The sequence below is a fragment of the Notamacropus eugenii genome, chromosome 1 (genome assembly GCF_028372415.1).
Source record: "Notamacropus eugenii isolate mMacEug1 chromosome 1, mMacEug1.pri_v2, whole genome shotgun sequence".
Classification (NCBI taxonomy): Eukaryota; Metazoa; Chordata; class Mammalia; order Diprotodontia; family Macropodidae; genus Notamacropus; species Notamacropus eugenii.
Window position 1 is genome coordinate 323,732,203 of NC_092872.1, and position 18,613 is coordinate 323,750,815.

An 18,613-nucleotide genomic window follows, 5' to 3' on the forward strand; every position below is an offset into this window, starting at 1 on the left:
AAATGGACATTCAGTTTGAGATAGAAGACTTTAAAGCATTCTTGATGAAAAGACCACAGTTGAATAGAAAATTTGACTTTCAAATACAAGACTCAAGAGAAGCATAAAAAGTTAAGCAGGAAAGACAAATAATAATAAGGGACTTACGAACGTTAAACTGTTTACATTCCTCCATGGAAAGATGGTATTTATAACTCAAAAGACCTTTCTCATTATTAGGGTAGTTAGAAGGAATATAGCATAGGTTGGGCGGAATGTGAAGGGATGATATCTAAAAAACAAATTAATTGGGGTGAGAGAGGAATGTACTGGGAAAAAGAGAAAGGGAGAGGTAGAATGAGGCAAATTATCTCACATAAAGGAGGCAGGAAAAAGCTTTTACAGTGGAGGGGAAAAGGTGGGAAGTAACTGAATCTTACTTTCATCAGAACTGGTTCAAAGAATGAATAACATACCCACTTAACTGGCTACAGAAATCTATCTTACCCTACAAAAAAGTAGGAGGGGAAGAGGATAAGAGAAGGGGAAGTGATAGAAGGGAGGGTAGATTGGGGGAGGGGGTAGTCAGAAGCAAAACACTTTTGAGGAGGGACAGGGTGAAAAGAGAGGGAGAATAGAATAAATGGGTAGGGGAATAGGATATAGGGAAATACAGTTAGCAATTGTAAATGTGAAAAAAATTTTAAAGCATGTGGAGAAAATTTGTAAAGATGAGAGCCATTCCCCAGCTGATGAATGACTGGAGATATGATCAGTTTTCAGATGGGGCAATCCTATCTATGGCCATGTGAGAGGATGCTTTACCTCATTATTGGTTGGAGAAATGCAATTTAAAACAATTCTGAGGTATTACTTCATGCCTATTAGATTGGCTAACAGGAGAGAAAAGGTAAGTGACAAATGTCAGAAGGGATGTGGGAAAAACGAGACATTAATACATTGTTGGTAGAGTTGTGAAATGATTCAACCATTCTGTAGAGCAATTTGGAACTATGCCCAAAGGGCTATAAAACCACACATATCCTTTGATCTAGCAATACCACTACTAGGTCTGTTAAAAAGTAAAAACATATATATACTTATTTATAAATACTTATAGCAGCTCTTTACTGGGGGCAAAGAATTAGAAATTGAGGGGACGCCCATCAATTGGGGAATGACTGAACAAGTTGTGGTACATGATTATGATGGAATACTATTACACTATAAGAAATAATGAGCAGGATGCTCTCAGAAAAACCTGGAAGACTTTCGTGGGCTGATGCAAAGTGAAATGTACTGTGTACATAACAGCAATATTGTAAGATGATCAGCTGTGAACGACTTAGCTACTCTCAGCAATACCACAATCCAAGACAACTCTGAAGGACTTATAATAAAAAATGTTATCCATCCCCAGAGAAAGAATTGATGGTGCCTGAATATAGACCGAAACATACTTTTTTGTGCTTTATTGTTCTTGAATATTTTTCTACATTTTCTTTCACAGTATAACTATTATGCATATATTTTGCATGACTGTATATGTATAACCTGTATCAAATTGCTTTCCTTCTCAATGGTGGAGAGGGGGAGAGGAATGAAGGGAGTGAATTTAGATCTCAAGGTTTTAAAAAGAAATGCTAAAAATTGTTTTTATATGTAACTGGGGAAAAATAAAACGTTAAATATAAAATAAAAATAAATTTTTAAAAAAGAATTTTTTGTTTCTGGGAATGTATTTTTTAAGTGACTGAATCTGGTTCTGGGCTACTGATCTAATCTATTTTTTAGTTTGGTTCTGATGATGATTACCCCAAATTCCAGCAGTGTCTTTTAATGAACAATTATTATTTCATCTAGTTAAGAGGTAATTTAGTATCTGAAAACAATTAAAAGTGATGCTATTGATGATGTTTCTGGTACTTCTAAGAATGATAGTCTACTTACCTACTATTCTTGAAGCCTGAAAAGCAAAAAATCAAATTCTTACCATCATTCAACACAGTTAAAGAAATAACGTGCAATTTGAGCATGATATCTATTAAGGAGGAAAAATGAAGTTGTTTAAAATTTTACTTATTAGAAAATGGATTAATCGAGAAGTTAGAAATGAAGCCCAGAGGCCATTAACAAACCTGGACTTCCAGATTTAAAAAATAAAATACATTCAAGTGTTAGAGTAAAGACACTTTCTTTGATAAGAGAGAGAGAACTGATTAGTCATTTGTTAACCAGGACTTGACATAATCCCTAAGGAAGAATAATGGTTGAGAAGGGATGCTGATGACTTCTCAGCTAATAGCACTAAATAGGGATAGGAGTGTCAAGGGAAAAAAAAGGGAGAAGACAAAAGTTAGCATCAGGTTCCCCTACTATAATTTACCATCCACTGCCAGTATACCAGCTCCATATGCTTCCACTCCAGAAAAGCTTCCAGGCAAGAGTTTTCTGATTCCAACTGCTGCAACAACTGAAACAGAAAGGCAAACCTCAAATAAGAAAAGGGAGAACTCAGGGGGCATCTGTGCAGACCATCATTCTCTGAGTCACCCAGATTCCCATCCCACCACCAGTAGCCTAGCAGTTGCCAAATCTTGTTTTTACATTTGCAGCATCTCTAATAAATGCTGTTATCTCTCCTGACACTGGTACCCTAGTACAGGCCCTCAACACCTCACAACTGGACTACTACTATAGTCAGATGAATGGTCTCCATGCCTCAAGTCTCTCCCCATTCCAGTACATCCTCCCACTCAGCTGCCAATGTGGTCTTCCTAAAACTCATGTCTGATCATACCATCTCCCTATTTAATAAACTCCACTGGCTCTCTATTGCCACCAGGATCATAAATAAAATCCACAGGTTAGTGTTCAAAGCACTTCATGACCTGGTACTCTCCCATCTTTCTAGTCTTTGTATACCTGACTCAATATTGAGTCAGTCATACAGTGACATTGGTCTTCATGCTTGATTCCCTCACAAGACTTTCCATCCTCCAATTCCAGACATTTTTCCTGGCTTTCCCCAGGCCTAGAATTTTCTTCTTCCTTGTCTCCACCTCTTAGTCTCCTGGCTTCCTTCATGTCTCAACTAAAGTCCCACCTTCTGCAGGAAGTCCTGCCAAGTTTTTCTTAATCTTCTTCGCACACATACACACACACACACACACACACACACACACACACACACACACCAATGTATCCTATATGTGTCTTCCTTGCACACAGGTGTCTGCATGTTATCTCTCACATTAGCCTGAGAGCAGAGGCTGTTTATTTTTACTTTCTTTGAATCCCTAGCACTGTGTCACATATGTACTAGGTACTTTAAAAATACTTACTTGATTTGACCATCAAGAAAATTTTTAGGGGGCAGAGTCAAGATGGCGTAGTAGAAAGACGCACATACACTAGCTCTTCCCCCACAGCCCATAAAATACCTGGAAAAAAATGACTCTCAACAAATTCTAGAGCAGCAGAAGACACATAACAACAGAGTGAAAGAGATTTCCAGCCCAAAGTAACCTGGAAAGCCAACAGGAAAGGTCTATCACACAGGACACGGAGCAGAGCGCAGCTCAGGCTTGACCATGCGGCTCAGGGAGGAACAGGACCAGAACAAGTCTCAGGGATGGAATCTACAGCAGCAGTGGCAGTTCTCAGATGTCTCAACCCACAAACACCACAGACAGCTTCACAGGTCAGATGGAGGGCTCCTTCACCCAGGAGAGGTCCGGACCACCAGCAGCAGCCACTGCAATGGCAGCCACAGCATCCATTTGTGTAGCTCTCTGCCTGAAGCCCCTGGGGGAATTGAGCCACTGATCTGGGTCTCAGCCCTGAGCTCAGCCCTGGACTGAGGAGGAACCCTGGCATGGCAGAGCTGGAGGAGGTTGTGGAGAGGGAATTCTACTACTCACAGATTCTGGGCGGAAAAGTTTTTGGTTGCTCCCAGACCAGTGCGCAGGCCAAGAGAGGAGTAAACTCCTCTCCCTTGATTGTGCCACCTTGAAGGAACTGAGAACTTAGAAGTCCCCAGAGTATACCCTTGTCTTGACAAAGAACTCAAAAGTCATATAACTGGCTGGGAAAATGCCCAAAAAGGGAAAAAAAAAATAAGACTATAGAAGGTTACTTTCTCAGTGAACAGGTATCTCTTTTCATCCTGTTGGATGAGGAAAAACAATGCTTACCATCAGAGGCCTCCAAAATAAATATGCAATGCTCTCAGGCCACGGAAGAGCTCAAAAAGGATTTTGAAAATCAAGGAAGAGAGGTGGAGGAAAAATTGGGAAGAAAAATGAGAGAGATGCAAGAAAATCATGAAAAGTGAGTCAACAGTTTGCTAAAGGAGACCCAAAAATATGCTGAAGAAAATAACACCTTTAAAAATAGGCTAACTCAATTGACAAAAAAGGTCTAAAAAGCCAAAGAGAAGAAGAATGCTTTAAAAAGCAGAATTTGCCAAATGGAAAAGGAGGTTCAAAAGCTCACTAAAGGAAATACTTCTTTAAAAATTAGAATGGAGCAGATGGAAGTTAATGACTTTATGAGAAACCAAGAAATTACAAAACAAACCCAAAAGAAGGAAAAATATAGAAGATAATGTAACATATCTCACTGGAAAAACAACTGACCTGGAAAGTAAATCTAGGAGAGACAATTTAAAAATTATGGGACTACCTCAAAGCCATAATCAAAAAAGGAGCATAGACATCATCTTTCATGAAATTATCAAGGAAAACTCCCCTGACATTCTAGAACCAGAGGGCAAAATAAATATTGAAAGAATCCACCAATCACCTCCTGAAAGAGATCCAAAAAGAAAAACTCCCAGGAATAATGTAGCCAAATTCCAGAGTTCCCAAGTCAAGAAGAAAATATTGCAAGCAGCCAGAAAGAAACAACTGAAGTATTGTGGAAATACAATCAGGATAACACAAGACCTAGCATCTTCTACATTAAGGGATAGAAGGGCTTGGAATATGATATTCCAGAAGTCAAAGGAACTAGGACTAAAACCAAGAATCACCTACCCAGCAAAACTGAGTATAATAATTCGGTGGGAAAAATGATCATTCAGTGAAATAGAGGACTTTCAAGAATTCTTGATGAAAAGATCAGAGCTGAAAAGAAAATCTGACTTTCAAACACCAAAATCAAGAGAAGGATGAAAAGGTTAACAGGAAAGAGAAATCATAAGGGACTTACTAAAGTTGAACTGTGTATTACATTCCTACATGGAAAGATAATATTTGGAACTCTTGAAATGTTTCTCAGTATTTGGGTAGTTAAAGGGATTATACACACACACACACACACACAAAGCACAGGGTGAGTGGAATAGGAAGAGATCATATCTAAAAAAATAAAATTAAGAGGTGAGAGAGGAATATACTAGGAGAAAGGGAGAAAGGGAATGGGGCAAATTATCTCTCATAAAAGAGGCAAGAAAAAGCTTTTTCAAAAAGGGGGAAGGTGAGAGGGAAAAAGTGAAGCTTACTCTCATGACTTTTGGCTTAAGGAGGGAATAACATGGACACTCAATTTGATATGGAAATCTATTTTACACTACGGGAAAGTAGGGGAGAATGGGATAAGTGGAGTAGGGGGAATGTTAGAAGGGAGGACAAATGGGATGAGGGAGTAATTAGAAGTAAACACTTTTGGGGAAGGACAAGGTCAAAAGAGAGAACAGAATAAATGGGGGGCAGGATAGGATGGAGGGAAATATAGTTAGTCTTATACAACATGCCTTTAAAGGAAGTCTTTTGCAAAACTACACATATATAGCTGATATTGAATTGCTTGCCTTCTCAGTGGGGATGGGTGGGGAGGGAGGGAGGCAGAGAAGTTGGAATTCAAAGTTTTAAGAATGAATGTTGAGAATAGAATTTTTTTTGCGTGCAACTGGGAAATAAGAAATACAGGTAAAGGGGTATAGAAATCTATCTTGCCCTACAAGAAAAGAGAGAACATGGGGAAAAGGTAAGGGAGGGATGTGATAGAAGGGAGGACAGATTGGTGGAAGGGGTAATCAGAATGCATGGAGTTTTGAGGTGGAGAGAGGGGAAAGTTGGGGAGAAAATTTGGAACACAAGATTTTGTGGAAGTGAATGTTGAAAACTAAAAATAAATAAATAAACATTTAAAAAAGAGAGAAAAATGTAGTTTGGTCTCAACTCCATATACAACTCCTGCAAGAGCTTAAAAAGTATTTTAAAAAGAAAATTAGAGAAGGAGAAGAAAACTTGGGAAAAGAAATGAGAGTAATTCAAAAGAATCATGAAAAGAAACTCAACAGCATGGAAAAAAGATATACAAAAATTCACCAAAGAAAATAACTCCTTGACTTGGAATTTTGTAATAATGCAAGAACTTCTTATAAAAAAAAAAATCCCAATGGTGGTTCTCAAGGCAAAATGCCTTCCACACTCAGAGAAAGAAATATGGAAGTCATTCGCAAAATGTAGCAGATCATGTTTGTGTATGTGTATGTGTTTGTGTATCATGTTTTGATTTGTTATATGATTTCTTTCATTTATTTTAGTCCGACTACATAGCATGACTATAGTGATTATATACTCAATAGGAAAGTATATGTAGAACCTATACAGAATTGTATGCAGTCATGGGGAGGGAGGGGGGTAGTGGGGGGTAGGTGTGGGGGGGATAAAATCTCAATTGTATGGCAGTGATTGTTAAGCATTAAAAAATAATCAAAAAAATAAAAAAAGAAAAAAAAGAAAATAACTCCTTGAAAAATGAGATTGGAAAAGGGCAGAGCCAGGATGGCAAAGTAAAAGCAGGGATTTTCTTGAGGTCGCCTCTTAAATCCCTCCAAATACCTATAAAAATGACTAAACAAATTCTAAAGGAGCAGAACCCACAAAATGATGAAGTGAAACAAATCTCCAGTCCAAGACAGCCATGAAGGTCAACAAAAAGCATCTATTGCAACCTGCAAGAACGGACCATACCACACCAGCGCAGACAGGGTCAGAGGACAAAATCACAGGCAGCTATGGCAGTTTCCAGATTTCTCAACCTACAAATGCCAAAGACAGCATAGAAGGTCAGTGGGAAAACTCTGACAACTGGTTTGGCTGGGAATCCAGTCCCAGCCCTGGAGCGGAAGAGGAAGGGGGTGTTGCCACAATGGTGGCAGTAGAAGCAGAGGCTGCTTCCAGAGATCTGGGCCCACAGAGGATGGGAGATCTAGCAGCTGATACAAAATTCCTGAAGACTGGGACAATACACCCACACCCAATGGAAACAGAGTCCTACCCTGACAAAGAGTTAGAAAGTCAAGTTCTAACTTGGGTTGGGATCATGAGCAAAGAGGGTAAAAAAAAAACTCAGACTACATAATATTATTTTGGTGACAAAGAAGATCAAAATATATAACCAGAACAAAACAAATTCAAAGCTCCTACATCAAAAGCCTCCAAGAAAAATATAAATTGGTCATAGGCCATGGAAGAGCTCAAAAAGAATTTTGAAAATCAAGAGAAGTGGAGGAAAAATTGGGAAGAGAAATGAGAGCAATGCAAGAAAATCATGAAAAACAAGTCAATACTGAAGAAAATAATACTTTAAAAAATTGAATAACCTAAATGGCAAAAGGGGTCCAAAAAGAGGTCCAATGAAAAGAAGAATGCCTTAAAAAGTAGGATTGGCCAAATGGAAAAGGAGGTTCAAAAGCTCACTGAAGAAAATAATTCCTTCCAAATTAGAATGGAGTAAATAGGCTTTATGAGAAATCAAGAAATTATAAAACAGAACCAAAAGAATGAAAAGATGGAAGACAATGTGAAATATCTTACTGGAAAAACAAATGACCTAGAAAATAGATTCAGGAGAGACAAATTAAACAAAAATTATTGGACTACCTGAAAGTCAAGTTCAAAAAAAGAGCCTGGACATTATCTTACAAGAAATTATCAAGGAAAACTGCCCTGCTATTCTAGAACCAGAGGAGAAAATAGAAATGAAAAGAATCTACCAATCACCTCTTGAAAGAGATCCCAAAAAGAAAACTAGGAATATCGGATTCCAGGGCAAGGTATCTGAGTTGGTGAGTCAATCTACTCATTGTTGCGCTAAGCAAGTTGCTTAGCTGCTTCAATGGCCTCTCATCAAACTTGACTGTTACTTCTACAGGCTCTAAGAATCTGATTGTCAATGGGACCTCAGATGGCATGGTTCTCTTTTTGTCACCAATTGCCTAAACACTTCAATCTCAGAAAGTTCTTTTACCTAAGATCAAAAAATTAGAAACATAATGGGAAAGGAAGTGCCATGAGTTTGCGGCAAGACAGGAGCTAGTAGATTACAGAAGTTCTTATTGGGAAGCTGCCAGGGAAGGACCTTTTGCATGTACTTTCAGCTCCAGTTCAGTAAACACCATTTGTCACCATTGCGCAAGCTCCTTGTGCCTTCCATCTCTTTCTGGGCCCACCACATTCCCTGAAAGAAGGCTATGAGGGGCTGGGCCTAACATCTTCCATCTGCCCCAAAGGACTTCCCTCTGTACAGGAAGAATAATACTTCCAGCTGCCACCTCATTGCCAGTCTCCTCAGGTGAGAAGAACTCACACACTAAGTACTCTGTGCTTTCCATCTCCTGCTAGGCCCAGCATGTCCCCTGAGGGAAGACTGCAAGGGGCAGAGCTGAACATCTTCCATCTGTTCCAAAGGAATGATTTCTGTCTATGGAAGCACAAGGCAATCTCTTGCTGCAAGCTCAATCTCCCAATTAGGATGTGGAGAATCTCTGGTGCAAAGAGAAGCATCCTACCCTTTCACTTCAGGCCTTCTAATTACTACTGTTCCTGTCCTTTGAGAAAAGAGGAAAGTTGGTGGGGAACAGGACTTCTTTCTCCTGCAGTGCAGATCTAACTGCCATCTCCAGCTAGCCCTTTTTCCTGTCTGATCTCCATCCTTTATAAGGAAGGAGAGTTGTGAACTGATTACAGGCCTCCCATTTAATATTGCATTTGCTTCCAGTATGCTCTCCAACCTCTGTTGAGAAGAGGAGTTGTGCTCTTCATTCCATGCTAAAAATTCTCACAACTGGTCATAGACTTTACATAACAATGCTAAAAATTCTCACAACTGGCCATAGCCTTTATATCACACTGACTCTGAACTCCTGTAGATCATGATCATCCAAACCCCACTTCCCACACCCATCTACCCAACTGCTCGTTCCTATCCCTCTCAATCTTCATAGCCCAAAGTTTCAAACAAATAACACTCAGCTCTTCCATTGTGCCATAAGGAATTCTATTCCACAGGCAACAAACTTCCCTTCATCCTAAATTTTTTCCTCTCCCATTCCTTCCAGCTACTTCCATACCTCTTATGGAAACTTGGTTCCCCTCAGATGACACAGCCCCTCTGACCACGCTTTCCAGTGCTGGCTGTACCTTCACTCACTCTTCTTAGTTCACTGGTCAAGATGGGGAACTTTCAATACTTCTTGCTCCCCAATGCCACTTCCAGGTTCTCTCCCTACCTCTGCCACTCAGTAACCTGTCTTCCTTTGAGATTCATGCCATTCATATTAATCACCCAATCAAAATCCTAAAAGCTGGTGTGTACAGACCCCCAGGTCACTCTCCTTCTTTACCAAGAGTTCAGTACCTGGCTCACAATTTTTCTTTACACACACACACACACATATATATGTATGTATATATACATATATGTATGTATATATACATATACGTGTGTATATATACTATATATGTTAGATAGGTAGATAGAGATAAACACTAGTGGACTTCAATATACAAAATTATTCTCCCTCAAACATCTTAATCACTCAGTTACTCAATCTATTCATTTTCCACCCTAACTCAGCCACACAAAGATTTACATACCCTTAATCATGCTACGCTACCACCCACAAATGTACAACCTATATGTTCAAGAGTTCCAAATTCCCTTTATCCAACCATGATCTATTGACTTTTCAATGCTTCCTCTGCCTTCCTTACAAAGCCCTACTCTTCATCCCCACTGTGACCTACAATCTTTTGACCCCTCAATTCTCTTTCAGGCCATCTCCTCAATTCTTTTTCAGGCCATCTCCCCTATCCTAACCACTCTCCTCCTTTTCACATTTTGAAGCCTTTGTGAATCAATTCAATTCTACACTGTCTTTTTCTCTTGAATCCCCAGCCCCCTCATATCTGCTGTAATTGGCAGATTACACCCAGCCAAGTCTCAGCCTTGGATCACTCCCACCATTCACCACCTTTGCTTCTCTACACATGTAGTTCAACAAAGGTGGAGAAAATCACAACTATTCTAAGTGGGTCCACTACAGATTTACGTTACATAACCTCAAATGGGTCCTCCCTGATGCTTGGCAATCCTATTATACCTCCCTTATCAACTCACTATCCAACTCTCCACAGTAGCTCTTCCAAACCTTTTCTCAGCTCCTCCAAACCTCTCCTCAGACCTCCCATGGGTCCCCCTCCCCAACTCTCTCAGCTGGAAATCTTGCCTCATATTTTACAGAAAAAAAAATTGAGGCCATTTGCCATGAGTTCCCTCTTGTCACTTCCTCATCTCCTATAACTCAGATGCCTTCTGCCACTAATTCCTCCTTCACCCCTGTCTCATACCAAAAAATGGTCTTACCACTTCTTTATCAAGGGTTATCAAAGTTAACCCTTCTATTTGTTCAAATGATCCCATTCCATCTCATCTCCCTCAGCAAACTGCCCCCTGATTCATCTTCACTCTTTCATTTATTTTTCAATCTCTCCCTCTGTACTGGCTCCTTTCATAATGCCTACAAACATATCCATGTCTCTCTCATCCCGAAAAATACCCACATATAATTTTTCTTTTCCTACTAACTATTGTCCTATATCTCTTCTGCCCTCTGTGGCTAAATGCCTTGAAAAGGCCATTTACAATAGGGACCTCCACTTTCTCTCCTCCTACTCTCCTATCATTCCACTAAAACTAATCTCTTCAAAGTTACTAATGTTCTCTCAGCTGCCAAATCTACTGGCCTTTTCTCAATCCTCATTCTCCTTGAACTCTCTGCAGCCTTTGACACTGTTTATAACTCTCCTCCTTGGTATTCTCTCTAGGTTTGTGAAGACTTCCCTCTCTCCTGGTTCTTATCTTACCAAATTAAAAACTCCTCTGCCTCTTTCACTGCATGCTCTTCCAGATCATACCCTCTAACTGTACATGTCCCTCAGAGTTCTGTCCTGGACCTTCTTCCCTTCTCCCTTTACACTTGGTGATCTCACCAGCTCCCATGGATTTAATTACCATATCTATGTTGACAACTATCAAATGTGCCTATCCTGCCCCAGACTCTCTGCTGATCCTCCAAACTTACATCACTTTCAGACATCTCAAATGGATATCCAACAGACATCTTAAAAACTCAATACATCCAAAACAGAACTCACTATATTTCCCTTGAAAGACTCCCCTACTTCCTACCTTCCCTATGACTGTAGGATATAGAAGGTAACAGCACCCTCAAGGTTCTTTAGACTCACAACCTGAACTCCTTACTATCTCTCACTCTCCATATCCAATCTGTTACCAAAGCCTATCCATTTCATCTTTTCAACATTTCTCAAATATGCCTCCTTCTCTCCTCTGACACTGCCACCACTCAGGTACAGGTCCATCACCTCATGTCTGAACTAGTGGAATTGTCTGCTGGTGGATCTACCTGCCTCAAGTCATTCCCCACTCCAAGTCATCCTCTAATCAGTCACCAAAGGGACTTTTCTAAAGTGCAGGTCTGATCACGTCACCTCCTCTACTCAATAAATTCCAGAGGCTCTCTATTGCCTGTAGGATCAAATATAATATGATCTATTTGACATTTGGATACCTTCATAACCTAACTCCCTTCTACTTTTCCAGTCTTCTTACACTAGGGGATCCAGTGTTGACCCAAGGAAACTAGTCTTTTGGCTGTTCCACAAACAAAATACTACATCTCTTAGCTCTGGGTATTTTTTTCTGGCTGTCCCCATGTGCCTGGAATGCTCTCCCTCATTCATTCCAACTACTGATCTCCTTTGTCTTCCTTTAAATCCCTAAAATTCCATTTTTCCTGGAAGGCTTCCCCAACTGTTCTTAATTCTAGTGCCTTCCCTCTTATTAATTGTTTCCTATTATACTGTACATAGCTTGTTTTGCATATATTTGTTGATGTTTCTCCCATTAGACTGTAAGTTCCTTGAGGGCAGGGACTATCTTTTGCTTTTTTCTTTTTGTATCTACTGCACTTAGCACAGTGTGTGGCACATGGTAGTTACTTAAGAAATGATGACAGACTGATGAATAATCAGAGAATAGCTGCACATGCTTTGAGGTGGCAAAAAAGGCCTTCCATTACACATGTCCAAAAGTAGGCTCACCAGGTCTTCTCAGATTTTAATATAACCAGAATGATCATATTGTGTATGTTCTGTATAACCTATTATGTAGGACAAATCCATAAACACTCTAATAACAGTGTCATTACCCATTACAGCAATAAAACAAGAGAAGAAATTTAAAGTCACTAAGATGGGCAAAGAGGAAAGAAAAAATTATATATTTGAACGTATTTACTTAGAAAATCCTCAGGAATCAGCAAAGGAAAGAAATTCAAATAATACATTCAGGAAATTAACAGCTAACTAACAAAACAAACCCACAAAAATCAATAGCATTTCTGTATAGCAATAACAAAATATGAGAGGAAATAATAAAAAAAAAGTCCAGTCAAAATAAGAAAATAAATTTAATAAAATGATAAAATTCATAAAATATGGGAGTCCAAGAACACAGCTACAAATGCAAAATACTCCTAAAGAAATAAAGAACAACTTAAATAACTAGGGATTTATTAAATGCACAGCTGGACCATAACAAAAATAAAAATGCAAATACTATAAGATTAATTTACACATCTAGTACTATGCCAACCTAGCAAGGTAAATTCAGAAATTTTAAAAAATAACAAAATTCACTTGAAGAAACAAAAGGTACAGAACATCAAAAAAGACAATGAAAATTAGTAGAAATAAAAGGGAAATAGTACTTCTTTCTAGATCTCAAATTATGTTAAAAAGTAGTTATTCTCAATTAAAAAAAAAAACTAAATATCCTGGTGTTTAATTAATCTGAAAACATACATTAACTAGGAAAGAACTCCCTACGTGATAAGAATTGCTAGGGAAACTGGAAAGCAGTCTGGAAGAAATTATGCTTAAACCATTATCTCACCCTATACCAAAATAAGTCAAAATATATCTATGACCTGAATCACCTAATAAAATCTTTAGAAAATCACTAGATTAGGTACCTTTCCCAGCTACAGCTAAGAAGTTCTTAACGAAAAAGGCAAAAGTGACGAAAAAGGATTGAAAACAAATTCTGCTACATGAAATTGAAATCCTTTACATGAACAAAATTAATGCGACTAGAAAGAGTTAAACAGTAAGGTGAAAGAAAAATCTTTTTATTAAATGTCTCTCTAATACCAAGATTTATATGTAACTAACATAAATATATAAAACCAAAAGCCATTTCCCAATAGACATATCATCAAAGGACAGGAAGAAATAGTCCCCAAAAGAAAAATTGAAAATTATTAGCTATGATATAAAAGAATGCTTAAACTATAAGGGAAATGTAAATCAAAAAATCCTTCAGATTTCCCTTCACACCCAGCATAGTGGCAAAAATGAAAATAAAGAGAACCAGTCAATGTTGGAAGAAATGTGGAAATCGAGGTGCTCTAATACCGCTAATAGAAATATGAATTTGCACTACATTTCCCAGAAACTTTGGAATTATGAAAGTGACTAAATGCATCTATATGATTTCATCTCAGAAATCTCTCTACCCAAAGAGAAGAATGAAAAAAGGTCCCATGTGTACTGAAATATTTATAGCAATACTTTTTTATAATAGCAAAGAACAGGAAATAAAGTAAATGCCCATTGATAAGGATATGGCTAAGCAAACTGACAGTCAATAAACATTTATTAAGTACCTACTATGTGCCAGGCACTTCACTAAGGACTAGGGATACAAAGAAAGACACAAGTCAGTACCTGCTTTGACAGAGTTCACATTCTAATTAGGCAGACGATGAAAACAACTACACACAAACAAGATATACACAGAATAAATTAGAGAGGTTCAATAAAGGAAAGATATTAGCATTGAAGGGATGAGGACAGATTTCTTATAAAAGGTAGAATTTTAGCTAGGAATTAAAGGAATCTAGGGAAGGCAGGAAGCAAAGATTAGGAAGAAGAATATTCCCCTGAGAAATAGCCAGAAAAAATTCTCCAAATCTAGAGACAGCAAATCTTCAGTAAGGAACGACAAGGATTATAGAGTACTATGGAAGAGAATAGACAATAGGAAAACTGGAAAAGTACAAAGGAGGCCAAATTGTGAAAGCCTTTGAATGCCAAAAAGGACTTTATATTTGATCCTGGAGATAATGAGCCTTTGGAAATTGTGGTAAATGAAGAGTAAAGGAATGTTACTGTGCGATAAGAATTAATATAGAGAATCTTAAAAAGATTTATATGACCTGATTCAAACTAAAGTAAGCAGAACCCAGGAAAACAGTATTACACAATGATTAGGATGTAAATGTAAAAAAACAACAACAAAACAATCAGTATTGAATGCTCTGAAATTATAATAACCAAGCTTGGACTCAAAGAAGAAATATAAGAAGGCCCCTCCTCCAATTTCTTAGGATAGGTGGAGGATTACAGATGTGGAACAACATATATGATGTTAGACATTTTCAATACGTTGGTTAGCTTTATTGAACAGCTTTTCCCTCTACTTTTTTATTATTTGTCATATGGGAATTGGTTCTCGCAGAAGGGAGAACTACCTTGGGAAATGTAACATAAAATACATCAATAATTTTTTTTTTAATAACTATTTTCTTGGGTCCAAGAAAGCCCTGAAAATGACATCAACAGTCTTACTTGCTTGTTACTTTCTGGGAACCTGAGGATTTCTGTTTCAGAGACAGAGAGATGGCCAATGCTCAGATCAGGATGACAGCCTCTTGTGTACATATGAATCTGAAACACATAAAAATTAATTTAAAACAAATAAGCAAATATTAACATTGGTAATTTCCACCAAGATGGTAAAGAGAAAGGTCATGAAAGAGCTCAGCTGCCTAATGCTCCTCAAATAAATAAAAACTGACACACCCTGAGAGGGAAGGAAAGAGAGGAGAGAGAGAGAAAGTGAACACAATAAAATACTCAAAAAGAGTGATCTCACCAAAAAAAGGAAGGGAAAGAAAAAAGAAGAAAAAATCTCTAACACTATAAACAAATATATATTATTAAAACACACCAAAGAGAGAGCATAAGAAGGGAAAAGTTGCAAATTAATTTCAACAACAACCCAGGAAATGAAACCTAGCAAATGCCAAGGAAATAAAAGAAGATCTTAGTCAGTAAAGAAAGATCTGATGTTTCTGGTGACAGATCTATCTATGAGTAAAAATGGATTAAGACAAAGTGATAAAAATCAACAGCATGAAAAAAGAGGTAGAAAATATTAAAGGCAAAGAATCAATGAGAAAATAAAATTCTGGAAGGCAAATCAGTAGAAAACAGGAAAAAAGACCAATGACAATTCAATTTTTAAAAAAAGATTTCAACACTTTTAAGATGACAGTAGTAGAAGACAAAGTTCAGCAAGAAAAATTAAGATTCAAAGGAGTAGGACTGCCAGATCATGTGACCAAGAATTGATGGAAAACTAAATTTTTATGAACCTCACAATCTCTCAAACATATCCAAAATAATAACTACATGCAAGAGATAAAGCAATTTCGGTTCTTTCCACAGTTTACGACACTAAGAACCCAAACAAGGTAATTATTCAAAGAACTGACAGCACAGAAGTTTAATAATTAGTCCCTAGTATGTTCACATTGCATCCTCTCTCAGCACTCTCTACCATACTCCAGTAGCAAGGCCACATAAGGAGACCCACAAGCACTCAAGAAAACTAAATTCTCTACTCCCTTTCCCCCACTACCCCCCAGCATCAGCAGAGTAGCAGTCAGTTTCAACGGAGTTCAGGCAGAACATTCAATTTTTATTGTTTTGTTGTTGTTTTTTACATTTACATTGTAGTGACTGTGTACAATATACTGTTTTCCTGAGTCCTGCTTCCTCTATTTGAATCAGGTCATATAAGTCTTTTCAAACTTCTCTATATTAATCATTCCTTATAGCACAGTAAACAGCTGAGGAACTAAGGAGCCTGGGCCATGATACTCATAGAGACATGTGGTACTTTGATGAAAATCTGAGGGGGAAAACCAAGCACCCACTTGGAGCTAGTTCTGTCCACAAAGAAATTTTAGAGGAAAATTAGTGGAGAACCATGAATTGCTGCCCAATGTGGGAAGAAGCTGAGAAGGCTTTGAGGTCTGATTCCCCAGGGAAACCATACTAAAAAAGGAGTCAAAAAGTGATAAGGGACAATAAGGAGGTAGGGGGAGACACAGAGTTGACAAGATCTCAAGAGGAAGAAAATGCAATGAAAGACCCTGAGGGCATGAAACCACCACAGGATGTTCTAAAAATGGCTTAAAAGGGAAATAAGAACTGGGACTCAGAATTTAAGGCCCACACAACAGAAATAATTGGAAAATAGAAAAATTTGAATCTACAGTAACAACAAAAGACAGAATAAGTGATTGACAATGCAAAAACGCAGATGTGAAATCAATCTGGAAGAAGAGAAGCAAAAAGCAAAAACATAAAAAAGAAAATAAGTTCTTCACAGAAGTAAAATATATTGACCTAAAAGACTAAATATGTAGAGAAAACTTAAGGATTATTGGGTTCCCAGAAGAACACAAAAACTCCAAAAAAACCTGAACACTGTCAAATAAGAAATAATATGAGAAAACATTTCAGAACTTCTGAACATAGAAAACAAAGTTCTAATCAAAAGAATCCACTGACTGCCTTCAAAAAAAAAAAAATCTATGCTGCAAGGGAATAAACACCAAGATACAGAATGGTTAAATTAAATAATTTCACTGAAAAATAACAAATTTTACAAAGAGAAACCTTCAAATATAAACAGATGTTCATTCAAATAATACAAAAGTATTCTGTATCTACCAGAAAATGGAGGAAGAAATTAAATAATGTGTTCTAAAGAGCAAAGAAGCTCAAGATACAGCCCAACCTAATTAGCCTTGTAAATCTGAGCCTAATGAACTATGCAGGTACTGTGCTAGACACTAGGGATACAAACAAGAAAAAAAATCCCTACTCTCAGCAAAGTGGCAAAATATAAAATAAATTCACAAAAACAATCAGACATTCAATATATTACCCATAAAACTCAGGAAGAAAAGACAGAAAAAAAGAAATTCCACTCCAAATAATTAAAGAATGTATAAGTCCACTAATATAACACATAGAGGATTTAGTATGCATATAACTACAAAACATTGTTAGAGAAATAAAGACAAACCTGAATGATTTCAGAAACATTAATTGCTCATTGTTGGACTGCGACAATCTAATAAAAATTACAAGTAATACCTAAATTAATTTGGAGATTCAGTATAATACCAAAATGCTAGAGTTAGTTTATAACACTAGAAAAAATAACAAAATTCACCTAGGGTAACAAAAAACTCAAAAATCTCAGGAAACATAAAAAATGCTCCCTCTGTAAAAAGGCCTAGCTCTATCAAATATCACACCATACTACCAAGCAGAAATCATGAAAATGATTTGCTACTACTTTAAAAAGAAATGAAAAGTTAATCAGTGGAACAGATTAGGTACACAAGACCCATAAATAAATAAACAGCATAGTACAGTGTTCAAGAAACCCAAGCATTTCAACTACTGGGACTCACTATTTGACAAAAACTCCTAGGAAAAATGAAAAATGGTATGGCAGAAATTAGGTTTAGACCAATATTTCAGAATATATAGAGAAGCCTTAGAAATAAAAAAGGTCTCATCCTAAACAAATTAGAGATTGGCTCTCTTCTCTTCTCCCTTTATACCACTTCATTTGGTGGACTCATAAGCTCCCATGAATTTAATTATCATCCCTATACTGATGATCCACCGAATATATCTACCTTGCCCCAATCTCTGCTAACCTCCAATCTTACATCTCCAATTGCCTTTTAAACATCTCAAACTGTAGATCTCTTAAACTCACTATGTCCAAAACAGAATTCATTATCTTTGCCCCTAAAATTTTTCCACTTCCTACCTTCCCTATTACTGGAGAGGGCAATACTATACTCCCAGTCCCTCAGGCTTGCAACCCAGGAGTCATCCTGAATTCTTCAATATCTCTCACCCCACTACATTCAAACTGTTGCCAAAGCCTATGGATTTCACCTTTATAGCACTACTCCAAAATGCCCCCTTCTCTCCCGTGACACTGTCACCTCTCTATTGCAGGCCCTTGTCACTTTGTGCCTTGGTAACTACAATAGCCTGCTGATTGGTCTGCCTGTCTAAAGTTTCTGCCCACTCCTCCATTCAGCCAATAAAGTGATTTTCCAAAAATGTTGGGTCTGATCATGTCACACCCCTAC

The 18,613-nt window shown here is 37.7% G+C and overlaps 1 protein-coding gene across 3 annotated transcripts in view; it reads right to left on the reverse strand.

The window, feature by feature from the left end:
• The window catches only part of TEDC1 (tubulin epsilon and delta complex 1), an 87,049-nt gene that overhangs the window by 48,159 nt on the left and 20,277 nt on the right, over positions 1-18,613 (reverse strand). For all 3 annotated transcript variants that reach the window (XM_072629646.1, XM_072629648.1, XM_072629647.1), the window contains 2 exons: positions 14,988-15,086; positions 2,366-2,452 (listed from right to left, as the gene is read on the reverse strand). In XM_072629646.1, the coding sequence (XP_072485747.1) occupies positions 2,366-2,452; positions 14,988-15,086 (186 nt within the window). The remainder of the gene's footprint in view (positions 1-2,365; positions 2,453-14,987; positions 15,087-18,613) is intronic.